Genomic DNA, 20,586 nt, shown 5'->3' with positions numbered 1-20,586 from the left:
TATTTCGTTTTAAGATGTATATGTAAGAATGTATGAATAACTTAATAACTATACCCATTATAGTTTTCAGAAAGTATGTTCCATTTGATGAAAATAACTTGATAATATATTAGCCCTTTATACATAAAGTATTATGTTAGTATCGATAATCAATAAGATAGATGTTACGTTTATGTTTATAAAACGATACTTTTACTTGTATTGTACTTGTATTCCCCCCCCCCCCCCCTAAAACATGAAAAGGCTTGAAAGGCAGGGGAATGAACTCACTTGTTTGGCTTGAAGAGAGTGGGGCTAGAGTCGAGCAGAACTTCGACCGCGGAAAGCTGCATCTTCGAGCTCTTCGGGGATCTCGGTAGCGTAGAACCTTCGCCGGGGGTCGGGTGCGGAAACCGAGGGCGTCGGGACAGCTTCTGGTGCTTGAAAGTATGTGAGAGTGATTGGGAGTTGTGAGAGAGTGTGCCAAAATCCGTAGCTCAAATCTTCTATTTATGGGGCTAGAAGGGTCGCGTACGTGGGGCGTACCACCGGAGTACGCTGGGCGTACGTGTTATGTTGGGCGTACTTCGGTTACGCTGGGCCTGACTTTGCGTCATGGCTTACGACTCGAGTCTAGCTAGGCATAGAGTTGCAGCCAATGGGACTCAACCCTGCTCCTTAGTACGCTGGGCGTACCCCTAAATTACGCTGGGCATAATCCTGGCTTCCATCTTCTAAATTTCGTAAGTTTCGCGTATGGGCTCCGTTTTTCGCGTTCTTTATATCCACATGTAGGTGAGATTATGCTCTACAACTTTCATTTAGACTCCGTCGGCTAGTTTTGAATTTATTTTTAATGATATGTTTTTAATAGGCCGGGACTGCTAAAGTTCATTAAAAATTCATTGCTTCTTTATCCGACGTCGGTTTTCGTTTGTCTTTTTATCATTTTACTCCTATTGTAGAGGCCTTCAACTTTCGTTTAAGTTGCGATAGCTAAATAACGCTCGATCTTCAATTCGAGTTTTTAGCCCTCTACTACTGTTACGAAACTGAGAAAATTTGTAACTTCTTCATATGAGGTCCAATTTGGGCGATCTTTTTATGTATGTTTACAGCTTAACGAACTCTACAACTTTTGTTTAGATACTTAAGGCCAAAATGTATTTTATTGTAATTTCACTTTTTACGTTTAAATAATGTTTTAACGGTGTGTCGTAAATATTCGAGTGGTTATAACTTCTTCAATATAACCCGGTTTGGAATGTTCTTTATGTTTTTGGAAACCTTGGCACGATATCTAATATTTGATGCATCCCAATTTAGATATTTGAACACTTTATTTTTGAGGTTAATTTCGTTGATTCCAAATAGTTTTCGTTGTATTTGAATTTTGAGTGCTACACTAATTTTGGAAAATATAGGGTTGTCACATCATCCCCCCGTTAGGGGAATCTCGTCCCGAAATTCAAGAATTAAGATACAAGTTATGGAAAAGGATGTGGATGTGTCTGCTGTATCGGGTGTTCGCGCTCCCAAGTGAATTCAGGTTCTTACTTGGAATTTCAGCGAACCTTCACTAACGGGATGTGGCTTTGTTTCGTACGTTTGATCTCTCGGTCTATGGTCTCGATTTGTTCAAGAAGGATTACTAAGGTTTCATCGGACAAGTACTTCTAAAGATTCGTAACATGGGAGACAGGATGGATGTTTCTAAGTTCTGAAGGTACTCGGATTTTGAAGACTACGGGATTGATCCTAATGAGGATCTCGAAGGGTCTAATGTACCACGAGTTAAGCTTTCCGTGCTTTCCATAGTGTGTCATGTCTTTCCAGGGAGAGACCATTAACAGGACACGATCTCCAACCTGGAATTCTAGAGGTTTCCATTGTACATTGATGTAACTCTCATGTCAATCTCGTGAAGTTTTCAATTGTTCTCGGGTCTGGATGATCTTCTCGATGGTTTCGCGGATGATTTCAGAACCAGTGTGGGTACTACCGAGGAATCGACTCTTGGCTAGCTGCGTATCTTCTACCTTGACCAAACACAAGTGAATCTGCACTTTTGACTGTAGAGGATTCCAAATGGTGTAGTCTGGATACTGGTGGGATAACCGTTATTATTCGAGGGCTTGATCAAAGGTAAAGGGGTATCCCAAGTCGCTCAGTAATTTATGACACATGCTCCCAGCATGTATTCCATGACCTGAATAACTCTCTCACTCTATCCAATTGTCTGAGGATGATAAGTTGTACTCATGTCTAGCTTGGTTCCATGAGTTTTCTGAAGGAATCTGCCTAAATCTTGAGGTAAACCTGCTATATCAACCAAAGATAATGGAGCAGGTATACTATGCAGTCGGACTACCTCTTGGATGTGGGTTCACGTGAGTCTTTCCATCTTGAATGATTCTTTGATCGGAAGGAAGTGAATGGATTTTATCGAAGGATCGACCATTTCCAAATAGTATCGTAATCACTCGGGAAAACTGGATAACTTGATGGTGAAGTCCATGTTGGTCATCTTTTATTTCCATTCGGGTATCTCGGGCTGCTGGAGAAATCCCGAGGGTTTCTAACTAGGATTTTCATGTATGAGCGAGTAAACGAGTCTAGATGGTCATTGTCAATGTCTTAGTCTTGTTTTCTAAGCTTTCCTTTTGGCTAAGGGCGCCTCATGTTCATGTCTTTATGATCGAAGCTATGATGTAGTCTCTTAAGGTTAGTGAAATTCGCATACTTGGTTCCATAGAGATCATGTCTCTCATTCTTCAGTGCAGGGACTGCTACTCCAAATTCTAAGTCATGAGTTGTGTAGTTAACTTCATGTGCCTCTTGTTTGTCTCAAAGTGTGAATGACAACTTTTCCTTCTTGCCTAAGCACATGATCTAAACTTTGATTGGACGTACTGCAAAGGACAATGAAGTCCTTTGTTTCTTCTGGCAGGGACAGGTTAGGTGTGATGTATAAGTCTCACTTCAATGCTTGGAATGATGTATCTCACTTTTTACTCCAACAAAAAGGGTACACCTTTTTGTGTCGGAGTGGTTACGGATTTGATGATTTGGGAAGAGATTTCTGAATGGGTCTGCAATAATAGCCGGCAAAACCCAAGAATTGACAGGTTTTCTATGGGTGTCTTCGGTTCCGACCAATTCTATATTGCTTCGACCTTAGAAGGATTCACGCGTATGTTTTCATCACTCACTACATGAGCAAGGGAGAATGGTTTGACCGAAGGATATCAATACGAACTCTTAGTGATCATACCGAATCCTGAATATTGTTTTGGAAACATTATCCTCGCGAACTCGTAGCTGATGATGTCTCGACCTAGGGTCTATCTTCGAGGAGTAACTAGCTCCTGAATTTTATCGAAGAAGTCATCTACTCGGGAAAGAGGATATCGGTTTTGACGGTCAACTCATTAAGTCGACTGGATAACTCCTGCATTTCTGCTAGGGCAAAAATGGTACGGAGATTTGGCTGCGAAGGTAGTTCCAGGGATTTAATTGATACGGGACTCGACTTGATGTTCGGGAGGAATTCTCGGGATCTCTTCGGGAAGATATTAGGAATACTACAGTTTTCGGGAATGCTCTAGAAGTCTTTAACTTCTTGTTTCTCGCTGATTGCATGGACTAGGAATACCTAACACTCCTTTTTGCAGAAGTTTTCGAGCTTTGATACAGGAAATGATGCGAAGATTTCAGCCAAGCTTGACACCATATATCATGAGGGTTCAGTCAGAGGGGAGATTGAGACGAATAGCTTTTTCATAACAAAGTGTATCAGTATGATCAGGACTCAACTGATACATCCTAAAGATAACATCAAAGCTCTTTATTGAAACTGACATCAGGTTAATGAGGAAGGAATGATTACTCGAGGTAAGGATACAGTTTAGAGATAAGTCGTTAGTGTACTCATTCTCACTGGTAATCATATTGATGGTAAATGTTTCGGTTATTAGACGAGGACTATGCTTATAATGATATTTGAATGAAGGACTAATAAAACTTTCTTGACACTAAATTCGAAAAGGATACGAGCATAGGAATTGTCGAGAAGAAATATACCCGCGGTGGTGGTGGGATCAGCGGTTGCCTCCTCTTGCCTTATAGCTAAAACCATCTCGGCGTTGTTGACGTTGTTGGTGGTTGCTGCTTTTGGGCAGTTTTGCTTGAAATGCCCAATCTCTCCACAACCATAGCAGGCTCGAACAATACTCGATCCGGAAGCTTGATTGATTAGATGAACTGGTGTTTTACAGTTGCGAGCGGTGTGGCCCTTTTTGTTACATCTTTTGCAGATCTTCTCGAGGCACGGGCCAGAGGTATAATAGTGGTATGTGCACTTGTTACACCAAGGGAGGTTACCCGCATATCTAGTGGCAGGCGCTTAAGATGTAGGCACAACAACTGGATTAGCGGTAGCTTGAACTGTAGACACAGCAACAGGAGTAGCGGCAGCTTGAACTGCCATAGCTTCATGCCTCTTGGAGGGTCCTTGTGAACTCTGACCCTTTCTCTTTTTCCAAAAAGCCTTCTTACTCTTTTTATGCTCGTTCTGATGCTCCTGAACATTATCATGGTTTTGGGGGTTGGTGATACTTCCTGGTCTGCTGAACCTGTTAGAGCACAAATATGTCACTATGGCAGTCACTGCGGCAGAAATAGCCAACTGGAACATCACTGGGTCGAATCGAGAAGGAGGTGGCGACGGAGAGTTGTTGTTACTTGAACTGGATCCTTCCCTTGAAGACATTTCAATCTAAAGTGATTAGGAAAAAGAGGATGGTAAGTCCTCTGCATTAAATCAAGAGATATGAAACAAGGGATATCTCTTTAAGACAAACATATAATTCTATTAAGCGATAGAGCAAGAATGAATTATCAAGGAAGATAAACTATCGCTAAAGGAATGGTCGAGGAGCAAAGCCTGAATGAGGATTTCTACAACAAAGTTGGATCAAGAAATACTCCCATAGTATTTCATGATTCGCTGCGACGACGACTCGTTGTTTGGGATATTTGGGTAAGTTTTAGGCATGCTGAACACCACAGTCACTCCCAGGCACATGTTGGCCGTGTCTCGAATGAATATAGTTGATCAGGCTATATTGACCCTAGACACGACTACATAACTGCCCAGGTTTAACCGCAGCATACAACACCCATTTACTTATATTTTGTTCTACTGGTAGTTACGGATCTCGGCGGTTAGGTATACTTGTATGTTTTTGAAAATACTTATATTTTGAAATATACTTTTAGTTCATAGCACTTAGGCCCCTTAATGTTTATAGTCTTATACCATGTAAGGTTTGGTATACTCAGTTCACTATAAACAAGGGCTCTGATACCAATCTGTCACACCCCGAAACCGAAGGCGGAAACGTTCCGGGGCGGAGGTGACTTCGTGTGAATATCATAACCAATGTACATAGTAAGCAAAGTAAAACACAAAACATTACATTACATAGTTTTCATTACATCAGTTGAAAAGTAGAGTAGTACAAGTTTCATAGATACATAAGTTTAAATAAAAGAAAGACATGACTTCCATTCGCTCCATCTTCTGCAAAAGGACGCGGGGTACCTGTCTAAGTAGAACCTGAGAATACAAGCATTTTAAAAATCAGCATAAAGCTGGTGAGTTCATAAACGGTTTGTTTTTATGAAAATGTACATGATTCCTTTTGGTTTCTGAAAATGTTACGACCCAAGAAAATCCCATATTTTCTTAAAAGTAAAGTTTAGTTGTTCTGTTATGTTACACTGTTCTGGTTATGAATTGTGATTATCCCAGGAAAATCCTATATTTTCCTAATGTGAAAGATGTGTACTGAAAACCTGATTAACCTTGTGAAGTATGTGTTAGTTTACCAACCCAAATGTAATGTAAAAGATGTATACTGAAAACCTGATTATTATAGTAAACTAATTCTTATGGTTATTAATTTACTATATCCATTATTACTAAAAATGTAAATTTCTGTTATCCAAATTGCGAGTTCTATAACCATACTAAAGACTAGATATGGCAAAGGAAGGACAATATCACTATGACTTTTGTCACCCTTGAACCTTTTGGTTCGACTGTAGCTAGCAGCCAGGTGCGGGATAGTCAATCCCATATAGATTTATACACTCAAGTTACGCTCCGTATCTAAGAGATTTTGGTTACAGAGGCGGTCCTCCACTCGTGTATCTCTATGGAGTGTTCTCCAAGGATGTGTCTCCAATTTATAGGAATAACAAATCTACAAAAACGATCCTCCACTCGCGTATCTCTATGGAATGTTACCGAGGACAAAATGATATACTAAGCTTCTAGTTCAGAGTTCAAGGATTATGTTTTTAACTATTTATAATATGGAAACCATTTGTGAAAATATAAAGTATAACAATTTATAACATTTTTCACAAATACTATGATAATGAAATCTGCAAGTTCAAATGGTTATCTGATATGATTAACAGTGTTAAAAACATATGTAGTATGAAACACAACACATATAAAATAAGTTTTGAGTACAAGTATTACTTGTAGTTTGCTTGTATTCCTACCCCCCCCCCCCCCTGAAAACAGTGAAAATCATTGAAAAATGGTAGGGGTATGAACTCACCAGACGAGGAAAGGTGTCGACTAGGATGTTAAGCGTCGGATCGAGGCTTGAAAACGTGCGAGGTTCCTATGTAATATGAAATGATACACAAATGTATCTAATTTGACTTTAAATCACTAATTAGATAAGTATTTACACTCCAAGACGCAAAAACACTCTAATTAGGTGTTAGGAGTGGTCCAGGTAGCATCTAAGGGTGTGTAGGGCCTAGATAAAGAGTTTACCCTTCAAAAGTAAGCCCTTAGGGGAGTTTACGGTCCTATGACCATATTCCCATGAATTTACGGTCGTAAACTCATGGGTGGTGTGTTCTTGGATGTTAAATGTTCTTACAATGTACAAAGGAAAGTTCTAGGGTTGATTATATGGCTTAAGAAGTGATTGGGATTTGAAAGGGCCTTGGAAAAGGAGTTTACGGTTTATGAAGATGCTCTTGAGGAGTTTACTACCTTAAACACATGAGTTTACTACCTTAAACTCATGTTTGTCCATGAATCATGCGTTTTTGTGATGGAAGGTTAAGCATACAAGGTTCTAGGTTCAATTCTAAGCCATACAAGGTGTTAAAGGCACTTTAACACCCATTTGAAGAGTTTATGGTCCAAGAAGATGAGTTTATGGTCCAAGGAGATGAGTTTACGTTCTAAGAATGTTCTTGGACCGTAAACTCAAGTTTGATCCATTTACATAAGCCTTGGTGTACCACATGAAGGATTATAAGGTTCTACACTCTCATGGAAGCATTTGGAGGTGTTTAGGGGCATTTTTGACACTTTAAAAGAAGTTTATGGTCCATGAGTGTGGGTTTACGGCCCAAGCATGTTCTTGGACCGTAAACTCATGTCCAATACTCAAATGGCACGAATTTGGGGTCCTAAGCTCATGCATGCAAGTTTCTAAGCCATATCTAAGCACTAGAATGGGTTTGGAGGGGTTTTGGGGCTTCAAAACCCTCTCAAGGGGTGTTCACGGTTTTGGGAGGGTCCCTAGACCGTAAACACTTGTTCTTAGGTGTTTTTGGAAGTTTCAAACATGAATTTGCATGCCAAACAAGTTAAACAACAAGCTAGGATGAAGTACTTACCAAATTGAAGCTTAAAATGGGGTTTTTGGATGAATTTCGAATTCTAGTGAGAGAAAGTGTTTAGAGAGAGAGAGAGAAAAAGCTTCAAAATGATGTCACTCACTCCCTTATATAGGGGTTGAGTTTATGGCCCGGTGGAATTCTAGCCGATACTGCCGTTAGACGATGCTTTTGGTCGTACCCAATAAATTGTCGTAATCACGACTTAAATGAAACTAATAATTTTCCAAATAAATATGGAAAATATTTTAAATGTTTTTAATGCATCCCGACACTTATGAAGCCGAATTAAAAGTCGCGATTAATTTAATTTAACTCTAAGGTTAACGGAAAAATTTGAATACGAACGGTTTTATTTAACGGGAACGATTTATAGTGACGGAATAAATTACTGGTTGTCACAGATGAATCTCGGGACCCATAAAAGACCGAATCGCCCCTACCCCCTTGGTTTCCAAGGCCCCATCCGAGCAATTTCAAACAGGGCGTTAACCAGAACCGGTGGGTAGCAGTTCCACTAGCGGGTACCTGGTTCGTTAAATTTGTTAAAGTTTAAAACATTTAAAACTATATCTATGAGTTAGCATTCAAATAATTGAAGTCCATAGCTAAACAAATATTTCTATAAGTTAGAATTTAACTTGAAACTCATAGTAACTTATGTTTATTATCTATAAATTCATTTTAAAAATTGATAGTTTATTTTCAAAATGAAAATTATATAAGGATATTTAAAGGTTCAAAACAAATTATTTAAAATTCTATAATTTTAAATGACGTTATTCTAGAAGATATTGTATAACGTATGTGATTATGATATATATATATATATATATATATATATATATATATATATATATATATATATATATATATATATATATATATATATATAGCGGTTCCGGCGGGTAGCAGTTCTGTAAAAATGAAAACCGGAACCGGAACCACTTAAGGCGGTTTTGGTTCCTAAAACGGGTACCTAGTTCCGCTGCTCATCCCTATCCTTAAAACCCAAAGCTTTTACACAATCGAGTTCTAGCCCAATGCCCAAAGTCTTGTTGTATGGTAAAGTCAATTCTTTTGAAAACTACATCCATAAACAACTATATGTATGATCTTTTGTATTCTATTAAGAAGCTTCACCGCATCTGACGCGAAAAAGCCAAATGTATCAAATGAAAATGATATGAACATGTGTTGATTTTTCATGCACGATTTCTCATTTTTTGTAACTTTGTAGCAACTTTTAAAGCATCATGTTCCGTTATGAAACCCGAGTCCTCAAGCCCACGAGAGGTGAACCCCTGAAAGGTCCAAACACGCGTGCAAGTCAAAAAGATTTTGGATTTCATCCACATTTTTTGCTAACCACAGGGACCAAGTTTACAGTTTAATCTAAAATAACTAAAAATGTCATGGAAAAAATAAGAAAGTTCATAAAGGCAGTATAGATATTTTACACAAAAATACATAAATTGTTTCAAAAAGTCATGAATAAGTTACTTGGTACAATCTCATTTATTCATTTATGAAGGTATGAAAATTTTATTTTCAAAATCACTTTCAAGTTTGCCAAACACTTATTTATTTATTGTTTATTCAAAAAGCCAGTAAATTGTTTTGAAAAACAATCTATTTTAGTTTTAAATGTAAAATATGTTTTAAATGTAAAATATGTTTTGGATAGTCAACGTGTAACTATGTAAAAAAAAATATTCTTAAATGTAAAAATATGTAAAATAAATCGACATTACATATCTTGTACAAAAATGTAAAATATGTTTTGGATAGTCAACGTGTAACTTTCTGAGGAAAAGAGAAACAATTAGGACCGATAAAACATTATTGATATTCCAATTTCCAAGAAGTCGAATTCGAGAGCAGAAAAATTAGTATACCTTGTTCGTCTTAAGTATTATGACACCAAAAGTTAAAGTTGTGAGCCACAACTTAACAAAAAGTAAAACATAAAGAAAGTCGAAAGTCTCCAAGTTCTAGGCTAGAAATTAACAAAAACAAGTTGTAGGTACATGAATTGCAGAAACATCCATGATGTGATGTATGTTCAAAAAGGGTGTCCACTTTGTATTTGTATTCCATTGGTATGGGCAAGGAAGGGAGGTAAGGGTGTGTCTTCCTGATGACTTAGCGTTTTAGCCGCAGTTACAAGCATCTCAAGTCCACCAGAATCATTTCCATTGGGTTCCTCGACTTTGACTTTGATTCGCATATTCTCATACAAAATTTTCATGGTCTGTATCCGCTTCAAATCCCGATCACATTTCCCACAATACCACTTCCCCTCGGGGACACAAGAAAGCTGTGGGTTCATACAGTAGATATGATACGCCTGATCGCAGCCGTCGCAAAGAACAATCTGATGATCGTCTTTGTCTATCATGCAGCTCCGGCAAAGACACGAGGGGCAGTACCAACACGGACCACACACCCCCAACTGCTTTCTTGTTAGGCAATTGTAGTGATACAGCTTGTGAGCACACAACGAGTGTCCGCATGTCCGGAAATTGTCCCCAGGCTTCACCTCGCATTTGCAAATGAAACAAGTCTTGGAGCCTTCACCCACTTCACCGTTTGCGTGTGTGTGTGTGTTTGTTTTTGTGTTTGTGTTTGTTCTGACACGTGATGCTGAAGCGGAAGCCATGGTGGATTTTAGCTTCTGGCAAACTATGCAGTTATCGTGAGGTGATCCGATTCCATTCGAGACGCAGCGGCCACAATACCATGTTTTAGGGGGCATTTCGGGACCCATGAGATCAGTACACGAGACGTGGTATATTTCTTCACACGAATCACAAACTAAACAGTTTTGGGGGTCTGCTGCTCCTCCACATCCATGGCAGTTTGACTTTGGTTTCCTCGCAAACTGCTGTTGATGTACAGACAAAGACATGACATCAAAATACAAGGCTGCGTTTGTTTATGGCTATGGCTATTTTCGAGTCTTTTACACTTGCACACATGCAAAATCCTTATGTTTTTTTTATGGGACAAAATATAATGCAATCCCTATCCAATCTAGTTAAACAGAGAACAAGGCCGTCTTGTTCTGTTGTGTTGTGTAACTAACACAAACACAACACAACACGAAAGAACGGCCTTAGTTGTACAGTGTTTGTGTTTGGCTCTGACCTCACAATGGACCGACAAATGTTGCAATTTTGTGTCAATCAAATGTGTGGGCCGGTGACGGGGATGAAAATAGCCATTAGAAAACTTGTACAGTCAGTGAATTGTGATATCAGTACCTGTTCATAGTGAGCCCGGGATTTATCAGAAAGAGTGTTTGCAAGTGTCACTATTTCATTGCCAACCTGTTGAAGCTTTGTCCATACCTATCAATCAAAATTCATCAAAGCTTTTAAGTTAAAACATGATCCCCTTCCCATCTTTGAAGTAATATTCCTTTCTTCAACATGATAAATAAAATACTGCTCCAATCTCCATACATACAATTACAATTTTTGTTATATCACAGCACTTCTTTCAACAAATATTTTTATAAGTTTCCCGGACCAAGTCAAGTCTTACAATATGTTTAGAATTGAGCCCATGTAAAATAACCTTCAACATTACCCATCAAAACCCTAAATACTCCTTCTGAATTTGTGCTTCTTAATTACAAGTTACAACAAAGAAAAGTAGCAAGATAGTTTGATACTTGATATCTTGCCTTGAAATTAGCCCCTACCACACTCTCAGAATAACATCTAAGGGATTGAGTGAACTACTTGGTTCCCTATCATGAATATAGCAACAAAGTGGTTTTTTTAAATGAATTATGGAGCACTGTTTACTTTAGTACGAAAATATGCAACATTAAATGCTTGTTTCACTATTAACCGATTTATGCAACAATGTTTCATTTTTTACCAATTTATGCAGCCAAGTTTCAACCAGTTATTGGTAAAATATTGCATTTTTTTACTTAAACTAAATGCATGATTTACAACTTAGAAGAAAGGTGAAACATCAATTGCATATATGCCTACCTGCACATTTCACCCCACATAAAAATGCAGAGAAAATTGATTTTATATTTAATACAAAAACAAAAATAATTCATGAAATATCAAACAGCATCCAAGAAACAGAGTTCACCATAGTAGATGCCCAACAAAACCCAGGTATGTTAACCCACTTACACCACTCAAATGAGTAAAATTAGAAAAAGCCAATTTCAACAACCAATTGAAGTTTGAAGATGTTGATGGTCTATCACATCCATTAGCAACCTCATCACAAAGATATACTACTGCATCTATGATATGCCTAATCATGATACAACTTACCACATTAAATCCCAACTTTTTTAGAAATTGGCAATCGTTTATTTTGTTTTTTTTTTTTTTCATTTACCCAAACTTGCATTGAATTTTCTCAAATATTTCTAAAACATCATTTATCCATACAACACATTATCTAACAGTACTTTATACTTAATTAAAAAACAAAAAGAATTAAATGGAGTACGTAATGGGCCAATGACCATGGGCTGCAACAGAAACCAACACTTAAGTAAGGGATACATGAAGAAAGAACCTTTTGTATGTTATGATAAGAAAGGAATATGTATTAAGGGGTAATAAGGTTTTACATAAACAAAATGCAGCCCACAAGATAAAGGGCAGAAATGGTATAAACTACTCGGACAATGAATACCCAAAATGAGTGATATCGCAAAGATGAAAGATCAACTGAATTTGCATGAGATTAATCCCAAGAAATCTTAAGTGTGTCTCTATGATTACAAATTTGGTCCCTATGCTTTAGCCAAAATTGCAAGTTTGATACATTTTTTGAGATATTTCTGTAATCATCCCTAAATTTGCGTTTCATTGTGGATTTGGTCCTTTGTCTTTACTCAAGTTTATTTCTTTTTGACAAAATTGCAAGAATGGTCCCTGTGGTATGTGAAAACTTGGACTCGCAATGGGTGGTCCAAAAGTTTCATTTTGTTGCTGGAAACATGAACAGGTACGAATTCAGGTGAATGTGCATCAATTTTTCCATCTCTTTCATATCGCTAGAGTTGCTGGAAAGATAAACGTCACAAGAAATCCCTCAGATCGCTACGTCTCCATCTTCGATCGCATCTCCGACGACTGTTCTCCTTCTCCGCCGCCACCACTGAAGACTGAACCTCCGCTGTGGATTGGGTTTTTCTTGTCATTACTGCCCTATCTCAATTCTTGGTTTTATTAATGTGTTCATATGGATTTTGTTCAAGATTATCTTCAATTTCTGGGTTTCTTCATATGTAGAATTTTTGGTGTTTGTGATTTTTCATGTGTTCATCCAGATTTATATGGATTTATCCAAAATAATGGTTTAATTATGAATCAGAGAGAGAGAGAGAGAGAGAGAGAGAGAGAGAGAGAGACGAGAATCAGGAATAGCAGCAGCTGAGGGTGTTTGGGTCCCTTCCTTCACTGGAGGTCAAAACGAGAGAGAGAGAGAGAGAGAGAGAGAGAGAGAGAGAGAGATGAGTATTTTCTTTTTTCTTTTTTTTTAGATTTTTGTAATAAAAAAACTGAAAAAAGAAAATACCAAGGGCAAAATCATCATTTTATAAAAAATCAAAACAAAATGGACCAAACTCGCAACAAAATGAAACTTTTGGACCACCCTTGCGAGTCCAAACTTGCTAGTTTTCACATACCACAGGGACCATTCTTGCAATTTTGTCTTTCTTTATAGACTAAAATTCCGTTGTTATAGGGATTAAATCTGCAACAAAATACAAACTTAAGGACAACTTTGGGAAGATTGCAGAAAAATAGACTAAACTCATAATTTTGATTTTTGAGTAAAGCATAAGGAACAGATTTGTAATTTACTCCCAATAATGTGACCATCTTGGCTCTTAATTTATTCCCATTTCTTTTAGATTCCATGCCACATCAAAAGGTTTATTTCAAGTCTAAAACTAGACAACAAATGTCAAGGAATTGCAAGTACAATGGTTACAGAAGTAAATCGCTTGAATAAAAAAGCAAATCCTGGAAATTCAGAGTATCTATGTATTTGGTTTAAATTGTAGTATTTGTTTAGAAAATTATCCATTGTGCTGTCTAGTGTTCCTAGCTCACTGGTATAAAATAAAATATAATATCTGCAACTCGATGCCAATTTGACTGTTGCTAATAGGACTTTGTGGTGTTACAGCTTTATATGCATGCAAACTGTTATGATTCAACATATAAGCCACTGGGAAATATCAAATATTTGAATAAATGAAAGTCAAATTTTGGGAAAAAGAAATACCTGCCGGATATCTGTATGGTAAAGCATTGGGGAACTTTCATAAGCTCCACTCTTAATCTTCATTTTTATAGCATCAAGGTCCAGAATTTGGTTAACATTGACAACACCAAAATTCTTGAGAAGTAGGCCACGTAATTCCGAGAATTTGTCTGACATTAGAATGTCAGAGAATGCAAGTTCACACAGCTTGGAGACTGTAGGGCCTTCAGGCTGATTTAATAATCTCCCAGATATGGCAAGAGGAAGTTCTTTAGCAGAACCATGTGTTTGGTTGTCACTTCTTTCAACATTATGAAGAGATTCCTGCAGAAGATTAAGAAACAGCTTGTATGAATCTAAGTGAACGAAAAAGAAATTTAACAAAAGCTCACTAAGGGGGTGGGGCGCTTATTCTGGAAGGATTGGAATTGGAATCTGTCTGTCAAAGGAATTGGAAATTTTAAGGAATTGAATTCTTTCACAGTGTTTAGTTGCCAGGAACTGGAATGGAATCCGTGATCAGATGGAGAGGCGAAAGGGATTTACTTGTGCAATTCTAAGGTTAAAAGGGTACTCAGAGTCTCAGACCATTTTTCAACAAAGAGGAAATGCTGGGAATTAAATTTCATGGGTTTTAGGATGGAATGTTGAAACCCATCAATCAAGTAACTTTCTGAATTCAGTTCTTTACTTATTTGCCACCAAATGTGGGATTGAGAAAGTAAGAATCATACCTCAGAAATCAATTAGATAATACAAAATTCTTAAGACAGTAGTTTACCTTAAATGCAGGAGTACATCCACTTTCTGGATAAGTGATAGCAGCATTTTGGATGCATTCCCCAACACCATTTTCATGTTCGTTATGTGACTGATGCATCTTCTGTAAGACAGTCTTTCTACAGTGTCTGATAGAACATATGTCTGGCCCATTAGGAGATGCATCAAAACTCAATATGGGAATATCATGATCATAAGCACTACCATCACCAGCCTTTATCTACAACAAACCAGGTTGATTGGTTCACAGTTCAGGTGGATATAGGAGGGAACACAAAAAGATTAAAACTTCTTTTATCCAAGCAACACTTAATGAGGAAAAAAAAAAAACAGGACCCAAAAATCAATCTACGACTTTTGAACAAAGGGTTAAAGAAACCCCAAATATTGTTGTGTCATGGCCGATACAAGTACATAGCACATTATTAACTAATATATACAAGTTTCTTTTTGAAGTAATTAGCAAAAAAGTTCACAAATTTAAACAATTGCCTTTGCATAGCAATATCCACAAAATCCACCATTAACAAAGGCACAGTGAGATAAACAATTTCGAAGAACAAAACCATTTTACTATTTTAGTACCTTATCACTGAATTCAGTCATCGTCTTTTCATCTGGACTGCTCAGCTTTCTGCGTTTTCTCCTCTTGTACATTATTCTTGACCTCTCTGCAGAGGTTTCTTCGCCAACACTAACACCGCCGCTACCACCATCAAGCAACACCGCACCCTCGTCATTATCTGTTCCTTCAGTTTTAATTCTAATCCTGCAATTCAAATCAGAACCATGACCATTTCCTGTTTCCTTCTCATCAGCCATCATTCCCTTGTTTCAAAATTCCACGAGAAGAAAGGGTAAAAGAAACCCTAAAATGTCAAGTCAACTATCTTGATTTCAACAACGCTTATCTTCTCTATCGAAACCCCAAGTCAAACAGGGAGAGCAGATAAAACAAGTGTTCGATTCCACAGTTATACTGTTTGTTTTCTATGCCCTAAAGAGAATCTGGAAGTAGAGAAGTGGAGAAGTGGAGATTTGGTGAAGAGGAAGACTAGGGGGGAGGAGTTAAAATTTTACCCCTTTTAAAATTTTGAAACAGAGGGCGTTGTGTGTGTTGAAGTTACCGGTCATGAGCGGTCAATGGTCATTATTTCTTGGCATTTCTTGGCATTTTCCTACGTGGTTACAGGTGTCGGTTGACTGCCGGTGACTATACACCATCTAGGCCACCAATTCTTAGAGAGTTTTTTATTTAGAGGAATGGGTACCGGCGGCCATTAGTTAGGGGTATTTGGACCGAAAAAAAAAAAAAATTTGATTACTGAAGGTAATTAATTTTTGTATTTGTATTTATTTGATCCTTTTTCTTTTTTTTTATTCAATATATCATCAAACTTGTTGTTTGTAATATGGTCTTTTTGATTGGCTTTTTGACCTGTGATAACCGGTCAAAGGGTTAATGTAAACACAAACAACAAGTTCGATGGTATATTAAGTAGAAACAAAAAATGGACCAAATGAGAACAAACTCAATAGTTGGTTACCCTCCTGAATCATTTTTCTTTTACTTATTTACAGCAAATCCTACGTCATCTCCTACTGATATTAATGACTTTATGATATTCATTCTTGCTTCTCTTCAAAACATAACCTACGAAAAAATACTATCCATACATGTACAACTTTGAAATGCACTTGAATATTTATTAGGGGAATCTTAACTAAGCAGGTGCATTTCATGACTACATTTACATTTCCAATCTAATGATTTATCGTATCATGGATTTTAGACAAGTCTACAAACGAGTGGAATCACAAGTGCTGTATTTTTTTAGTTTACTTACGTTTAAGATCGAATTTATGGGATGAGATACAACATCAATATGTAAAACATCATACTGCTTTTGCAGATACATCACCATAATATACCTTGAGGTAAACGTTATATACAATCATATCCTTTTGAAGAGAGGTGTTGACAGCTAACCACAGTAAGCATAGCATAGACCATGTTTTAACGAAGTTACCCCTCTGAAACACCCTTCATATACGTTATAGCCAAATAAGATTGTAGTCTTTGATAATTTTACAACTTTAATTCCATTTAACTTTTTAGGAAAAATGACTCGGGAGGGTAACCAACTGTTGAGTTTGTTCTCATCTAGTCATTTTCCTTTTTTTGTACTCAATATACCATCGAACTTGTTGTTTATGTTCACCATAACCCTTTGACCGGCTATCACATGTCAAAAGCCGATCAAAAGGGTTATGGTGAACACAAACAACAAGTTCAATGATATGTTGAAGACAAAAAAAAAAAAAAAAAAAAAAAGGAAAATGACCAAATGAGTACAAAAGCAAAAGTTAATTACCCTCAATAGTCATTTTCCCAAAAAAAATGGTGTTTATTATTTGTTGGGTAAATTACATCAATCGTCCCTCGTGTACATGTCAGAAAGCGTATTTAGTCCCTATTTTCAAAAATTAACTCAGACCGTCCCTCGTTTGTTTAAAATTTGCACGGTTCATCCCTCAAAGAAGAATTTGTTGAAGTTTTAGTTTGTTCCATATTTGAAATGACCATAATGCCCTTATGTATTTATTTTTCAATTAATCTGATAATGTTTATTCTTATTTAAAATTTAAAAAGTAAATGGACCCTTCTCCCAACACCCCTCACCCCACCCCATCCCACCCCACACACCCGTTATCCTCCTATCCCGATCTGCTCTTTTCCGACCACCCCGATTTTCACCTTTCACAAGCAGTTCCCAAATCTGAAACATGTACCAAATGGTTTTAGAATTTGGAAATCAATTAGAAATCAAAATCAAACGAAGATTCAACCTGAAACCCAAATAGTTCTTCTTTCCAAACCCATAATCTAACCCGGAATCAAACCCATAAATCGTACCTGGAAATCAAATCTACCATTAAGACACAGAGAGTGGGACAATAAGAAGATTGGCGGAGAAAGAAAAGGGCATCAGTGAAACTGGTGGTGTGGTGGCGGTTCCTACCTTGATGACATTGGTGATTGAAGATGATGATGGTGGTGGTGGGAACCCCGATGAACAGAAACATATGCGGTGAGTCTTTGTTGCCGGAAAATTAAATCTGGTGACATCCTTGCCGCCGGAAAAACGAATCTGGTGCCCTGACTAACAAAACCCTTGACACGATTTCTAGAATAACATCCAGAGAAGATCTTCATACAACATTCTTGCATATGTGTCTCAGAGGAAGGTTTTAAAGGGTGTGGATCGTGAAACCCTAGAGCCGTCATCACCACCTATTCACTTGAAAACCTTTATCGTCTCAGATCCACGCCACCATCTCAATATACGATGTTGCTTTAGATCTACACCATCATCATCATCAACTGTGTAGATCGTGTCAAGTCATTTAACATGTTGGTTGTTTCCAGTGAAGTGAGGATGGTAAGTGGAGATAGAGGGTTGTTCGAGTCTATAGAGGTGGTCGGAAGTCCGTTGACATTGTTGCGTTTTCCGGCGGAGCGACAGTGATAATTGGTGGGCGGTGGTTGGGTGCAGGTTTTTAAATGGGTGGGCCAAGATAATTTATTATATAATTTTTAATAGTTTAATAAGAAATACATAATAAATAAATGAAAAAAGAAATATATAAGGGTAAAATAGTCTTTTTATGACACCAGGGACGAAACATGCAACTTTTTATGACATGAGGGATGGTTCGAGTTAATTTTTGAAAATAGGAACTAAACACGCTTTCTGGCATATGCACGAGGGACGATTGATGTAATTTACCCTTATTTGTTATCACCATAATAAGTAAGGGTTGGATATGAATTCTTAAAAATCAGCTTATTGTGATAGAGATAAGTTAAATAAACTAATTTTAATAAGCATCCTCCTTCTTGCTTATTGTTTATTTTTTATTCCTGCCGCAAATAAGCTAACAAGCTATAATCTAATTTATCCAAACACCCCCTTAAGGGTCTTATCCAAGGTTATAAATAATGTAAGACGTGACTTGACAGTAATGTCAAGTCTTAAGTTTTTTCAAGCCTTGGTGAACCATGTCGTTTATAAGGTGTAACACCCAGAATCAGGAAGACCAAGAAAAGAAAGGTTAAGCTCTAAATCAAGAGTCAACTCGTCGAGTCCAAGGAGGAACTCGATGAGTCAGAGCGGGATCCGGGTCATTGAGTAAGTGACTGACTCAACGAATCAGCGAGTGGACTCGGCGAGTCTGGTCTGGGCGAGAAAAACCCTAATCCCAGAGGTTCTACCCTATATAAAGCACATTATAACCCACCCTCAGCCTCTTTGCTCCCCTTTTGAGTTCCAGAAACCCTAGAATTGAGTCAGCCTTCATTATTTGAGAGAATAGAGCCTTGGAGGAGAGAATCTTGGAGAGGGGATTGAAGATCAAGGGCTTTGTTGCAAAGGAGTGGTGTAGATCCGGGATTTACTTCAGATGGAGCTTTCATTTGAGGTAATAGTTTGTTGTTTGGGCTTATGTGCATCTAGATCTATCTTATGTTTGAGTTTTGGGCATTTTGAGTATGGATGAGATCTATTTCGAGTTTGGAGTAGATCTGAGGTTGCTACCTCAAATCTAGGTTGGTAATAACCCAGAAAGTCATAAAGTTTAGGCCAATAAGTTGTTGGTGAAGCCCCTTTATACAAACCCTAGCCCTAGAGTGTTTAAGCCTATAACTACTTGGTTACACGTAAAGTTTGCCACTTTACATGGGGGTTAGGCTCTAGAGGAATGGATCTATGGATTTGAGCCCCTGCATGGCTCGAAAATCCACTGTATAAATTAAGAGCTGAAGAGACTCGGCGGGACACATGGGTGTACTCGGCGAGTTGTATGATCATGAGCATGAACTCGGCGAGTTCGAAGAACAACTCGGCAAGTCTGTTGAAGATTGCCTTGGACTCTGCGAGTCTGTTCTTGGACTCGGAGAGTCAAGTCGTGAAACCCCAAACCATTCAAGTTAGGACTCGGATCAGTGACTTGAGTGGGGATTCAGTGAGTTGGACAGGTCAGGACTCGGAAATCAGTAGACTCGGCGAGTCATGGTCTGACTCGACAAGTCGAGTCGCGAATGAAAGGGATTTCATAGCTTATGAACTCGGCGAGTTAGTAGGCTCACTCGGCGAGTAGGGTCAACCTGGAAGGTTGACTGTGACCAGAACTTTGACTTTGACAAGAGTTGACTTAGTTGATCTTTGGAGGACTGTCAGACTAAGTATCATTTTGATATTGGTAGTTCAGAGAGCTAGAGGAGCAACGACTCAGAAGGTGGTCGGTTAGCAGCCAGAGGGTTATCAGCAGAGCTCAGCAATTTAGGTGAGTTTCCTTCCAGTATAAACGAGTCTAAGGCCACAATGTCGGCTCGTTTAGCTAGTAGTAGTTTCCAGACTTCGGTCCGATGCAATAGTTAGTATGTTTGATACCTTCGTGGCTCAGATAAGATTTATGTGTTATGTGTTCCGGGCTACGACCCGATGCAGTATGCAGTTTATGTGTTCATGCTAGTTGATATGTTTATGCTATGCTATGTTATGCTCAGTCAATTTCCGGACTTCGGTCCGATGCAGGGACAAGGTCCCAGTCAGTTCCGGATTTCAGTCCGATGCAGTTAGTTCCGGACTTCGGTCTGATGCAAGGCATAAGGTCCCGGTCAGTTCCGGACTTCGGTCCGATGCAGTTTCCGGACTTCGGTCCGATGCAGATGGCAAGGCCCTGGTTAGTTCCAGACTTCGGTCCGATGCAGAGGGCAAGGCCCTGGTTAGTTCCGGACTTCGATCCGATGCAGTGGGCAAGGCCTAGTATGTGTTTATATGT

General features: G+C 38.2%; 1 protein-coding gene across 2 annotated transcripts; it reads right to left on the bottom strand.

Moving 5' to 3' along the window:
* Positions 1-9,523: 9,523 nt before the first annotated feature.
* On the bottom strand, positions 9,524-15,840 carry LOC145043454 (RING/FYVE/PHD-type zinc finger family protein). Of its 2 annotated transcripts, none has more exons than XM_078992115.1 (5): positions 15,328-15,840; positions 14,744-14,962; positions 13,984-14,286; positions 10,965-11,051; positions 9,524-10,585 (listed from the first exon to the last, which is right to left on the bottom strand). In XM_078992115.1, the coding sequence occupies exons 1-5, from the start codon at positions 15,565-15,567 to the stop codon at positions 9,764-9,766; spliced, it is 1,671 nt and encodes a 556-aa protein (XP_078848241.1). In that variant the 5' UTR covers positions 15,568-15,840; the 3' UTR covers positions 9,524-9,763. The 2 variants fall into 2 exon arrangements, with proteins under 2 accessions (XP_078848241.1, XP_078848242.1); XM_078992116.1 differs by having other exon boundaries at positions 9,524-10,582.
* Positions 15,841-20,586: the final 4,746 nt, after the last annotated feature.

The sequence above is a fragment of the Lactuca saligna genome, chromosome 4 (assembly GCF_052625555.1).
Source record: "Lactuca saligna cultivar CGN05327 chromosome 4, ASM5262555v1, whole genome shotgun sequence".
In the NCBI taxonomy this organism is placed as follows: domain Eukaryota; kingdom Viridiplantae; phylum Streptophyta; class Magnoliopsida; order Asterales; family Asteraceae; genus Lactuca; species Lactuca saligna.
This window is presented reverse-complemented; position numbering and strand designations above follow the sequence as displayed.